This window comes from Pygocentrus nattereri, chromosome 6, assembly GCF_015220715.1.
Source record: "Pygocentrus nattereri isolate fPygNat1 chromosome 6, fPygNat1.pri, whole genome shotgun sequence".
Classification (NCBI taxonomy): Eukaryota; Metazoa; Chordata; class Actinopteri; order Characiformes; family Serrasalmidae; genus Pygocentrus; species Pygocentrus nattereri.
In genome coordinates, this window is record NC_051216.1 from 33,140,954 (window position 1) to 33,144,696 (window position 3,743).

At 41.1% G+C, this 3,743-nt stretch overlaps 1 protein-coding gene across 1 annotated transcript; it reads right to left on the bottom strand.

Moving 5' to 3' along the window:
• Window positions 1–654: 654 nt before the first annotated feature.
• On the bottom strand, window positions 655–3,442 carry gpr183a (G protein-coupled receptor 183a). The gene is made up of 2 exons (XM_017695180.2): window positions 3,221–3,442; window positions 655–2,195 (listed from the first exon to the last, which is right to left on the bottom strand). The coding sequence occupies exon 2, from the start codon at window positions 2,161–2,163 to the stop codon at window positions 1,060–1,062; it is 1,104 nt and encodes a 367-aa protein (XP_017550669.1). The 5' UTR covers window positions 2,164–2,195; window positions 3,221–3,442; the 3' UTR covers window positions 655–1,059.
• Window positions 3,443–3,743: the final 301 nt, after the last annotated feature.

A 3,743-nucleotide genomic window follows, 5' to 3' on the forward strand; every position in this document is an offset into this window, starting at 1 on the left:
GGCATTTTTCTGTAATTGCACTATATCTATACTATCTGTATATCTATATATCTGTAATTGCACTATATCATGCATGATTCTGTTCAGTGTAATTTCACCAGGAAAGGAAGTGGAAATTTTGCTGTAATAATAATTATTTGAAAATATTTTGAAATCCAAGGTAAATTTAGCTCTATATTTGATTAAAATTGTATTTGTATTAAATTCTTATAAAAATACCCATAGTAAGTAGAATGTTTTGACTTGTTGGTATAGTGTAATGGGTACCACCTCTGCCACCTCATACTACAAACTAGGGGTACACACTCCACACCCCACACTATATTAATATAAGTCCTTAAGTAAAACTAATAACAATACCTTCACCTATTTCTGTTAAGTAATAAAATTGTAAGTTGTTCTGGATACAAATGTCAGCCAAATGCCATAAATGCAATGTTTTCACTTTTTCCAGAGCTGTGAATCATGTTCTCTTCTAAAAATAACAACCATGTAAACCAAAATGTCAAATGTCTCTTCTGTCATATGTATTCATGTGCTGTGTACATGCTGGTAGACTCATCCACTTCCCTGCTTTTTACTGTCACCTGAAGCTTTAATAGAAATCTAACAGAAGGTGGTGCTGTTAGTTTAGAGACTGTTAAACAAAACATGTGCTTTTGCGTGTGGTGCTTTAATGTGTGGTACTTTCCTACTTTTCAAAGCACTAGTAATTTCACAACTGCTGTACTGTTATTTTCTGGTTCTTACATTCTTTTAATTATTATTATAATCAATAATCATATTGTTATTATTACTAATAAATGAATGATATAAAACAATCCAGTTTTAAAATACAGATCCAGGTTGACACAAAAATATGTACAGTGAAGCTGAGACCAGTAAATAATGCATTTAGTCACTATTAATTGCATGTTATGATATCATGTGGCCCTTTTGAAAATTGCTGACATTATTTACAAAGCAGCATGTTTTGTTTTGTTGTTCAGTCAGTATCAGTCATGTCCTGAATCTTGACATCCTGCCGGTTCTGACTTTAGTCCACAAGCTGTGCTTTTCTCAGTCACCTGTTATCATGCTGCTTCGCTCTCTAGCGTAGCCTCTGCTGCTCATGTGGATTTTGTCATTGCCTAGGGCATCTGGAGAAGAGCCCTCTGGGGATGTCCTGACCACACTGGAGAAAGACATGCTCACCTGCCTCTTAAGCAGCTTCATTATCTTCTTCTTGTAGCCCTTGCAGGCAAAGAAGTAGATGAAGGGGTCTAGGGAGGAGTTGAGGTTCATGAGACAGACAGTGATGTGCAGAGATATCTGGAAGTTATGCAGCTCCCCGCAGTCAGGCTGGTACTGCAGTTTTCTGACCATGTATTGCAGCAGGTCAATGTGATAGGGGCTGTAGCAGACTACAAAGACTAGGATGACGCAGCAGATCACACCAATGGCTTTGCGACTACGGCCAGACTTCTCCGTAAGCTGGTTGGTCTTGGCCAGCAGACGAAGCTTGGAGCAAAGTGCAGAGTAGCATGCCAGGATGGTGATCAGAGGGATGCCATATCCCAGGAACACGGCGCCAATCAGCATGAAGGGTAAGCCCTCCACTTGCTCAAAGTTGGGGTACTCCATACAAGTGATGTGGCCGTCATGCTCCACATGAGTCATAGGCATTGAGAGCAGTGGCAGGGTCTGAACCAGCACCACCACCCACACTGCCACGCAGATGTTACGCACATTGTGGACCTTGCGGAAGCGGCCAAAGCGGAGAGGCAGCACCACGGCAATAAAGCGATCCACGCTCAGGCAGGTCATGAAGTTCACGCCAGCATACATGTTGATGTAGAAAAGCAGGGCCATGGCCTTGCACAGGCCTTCACCCATCGGCCAGTGGAATCCCATCCCGTAGTAGACCACCCGCAGTGGAAGAGCAAGTGCGAACAAGATATCTGATACAACAAGATTGGCTGAGTAGATCGTGGTGGAGTTGATCTTCTTCATATTGGGCCAGATCACATGTAGGGCTAGCACATTACCCAACAGCCCCACAACAAAAACCACACAGTATACCGTGGGCAGAAACACCCGTGCCCAGCCACGATGGTCATACAGGTTGGTGCAGTTGTCAGCAGTGGACTCATCGCTGCTAGTGCTGTTTGAAGTTGTCATCATAGCCACAAGATCAGTCTGGGATTGTAGCAGCTCTGAGGAAGCAAATGCAGAAGTGGCAGTGTTTTTTTGGACAAACATGCATTCACAATCTCGACCTTAACACATGGTGTATGGTTTCACTGAGGAAGTAGAGTGAGGCTGTCTGCTTTTTCTCCACAGTACGCAGTGTGGTTAATGAAAGAAAAAAAAAAGTACTACACCTAGTAATGGCACTGGATGTGTAGTCTGAAAATGCCATTGCTGCCCATGCAGTAAAGGAAGTCTACAATACAATAGGAATGTATGGTAAGGAAGTTCCACCTCAGTCATCACTGCTTCAAAACAATAAGTGGTGGTCCCAAAACAATCCTGGCCCGCTCAAGCAGATTATAAATTAAGCAAAATGTGCTTCCTGTCCCACCAACTGTACCGGAGAAATCTACACCCACTCTAAGATCAGTGTTAGAACTTGTTAGTAACTGAATGAGAGAGGTTGCTACACAGGAAAATCTTTTAAGCTTTAATGGTATATACACACCATTGCCTGCAATGCGGGGCGATTGTGTAATGACTACAGTGCCTCCAGAAACCTTAAAAAAGTGTTGCCAAGCATGTGGAGACATGCTTTATGAATTAATTTTTAATTATCCTGTGTTCTTTGTAACTACAGCTACATTTACAGTCAGAAGTTGTAATTAACATAGTAATAGTACATGTGCTGATTTTAACTGGACTGCAAATCTAAAAAACATCTTGATTTTTGTGGAAATGTTAAGCAAGTTCTGTCAATCTAAAGAAATCTGTGTAAGCTGTTTCTTTATCCAATCATACATTTTATTACATTCAGCGTTAAGAGTTATCTTAAGAGTACAGAAGTGCTGATCTGAGGTGGACTAACAGACTGCAGTGCATTTTTTTAAACTTTTACCTCTAGGACATCACTACATTTTCTTTGTTTTTGTGAGTGTACGGAACATCAAATCATAACAAATCATTAACCACATACAAAATATAATTTCTACATATTTTTCAGTGTACTTTAGGCAAAATACTGATTAGACCAAAAAAGAGTACGTACCAGTAATTTGTTTCCCGCCAAACTGTCAGTCTGTATGCTTTTTCTGTTGGCATGGCAGTGATGGGTGTTGTCTCTGCTGGTCCAGCATGGAACACGTTGCTTCTACAGAGCAAATGATCAGAGAAGTCTTTTCAGTGTATAGTAACCATAGTGACTGACATAATTTCCTGTTTTGTTTCTAGGTCTGCCCATTTTTTTCTCAAATGGCCTCTCTGTTTTTTCACAGTCCAACACGTGTCCTCTTTCAGTACATTTTTTGGGCAGTATATCAACACTTCAAGCACCAATTTGGACTATTTCTTTAAGTCTCTCTCTCTCTGTCTCTCTCTCTCTCTCTCTCCCTCTCCCTCTCCCTCTCCCTCTCTCCCTCTCTCCCTCTCTCTCTCTCTCTCTCTCTTACACACACACACACACACACACACACACACACACACACACACACACACACACACACACACGGCTACTGTCCTAAAAAAGATTCTTAGTTTTTAGTAAAAGAAATAGCTCTGTACAGAAATATGTA

What these genes read in the sequence shown, in the direction of transcription:
- gpr183a (XM_017695180.2), bottom strand. Translation starts at nt 2,163, where the DNA reads ATGATGACAACTTCAAACAGCACTAGCAGCGATGAGTCCACTGCTGAC.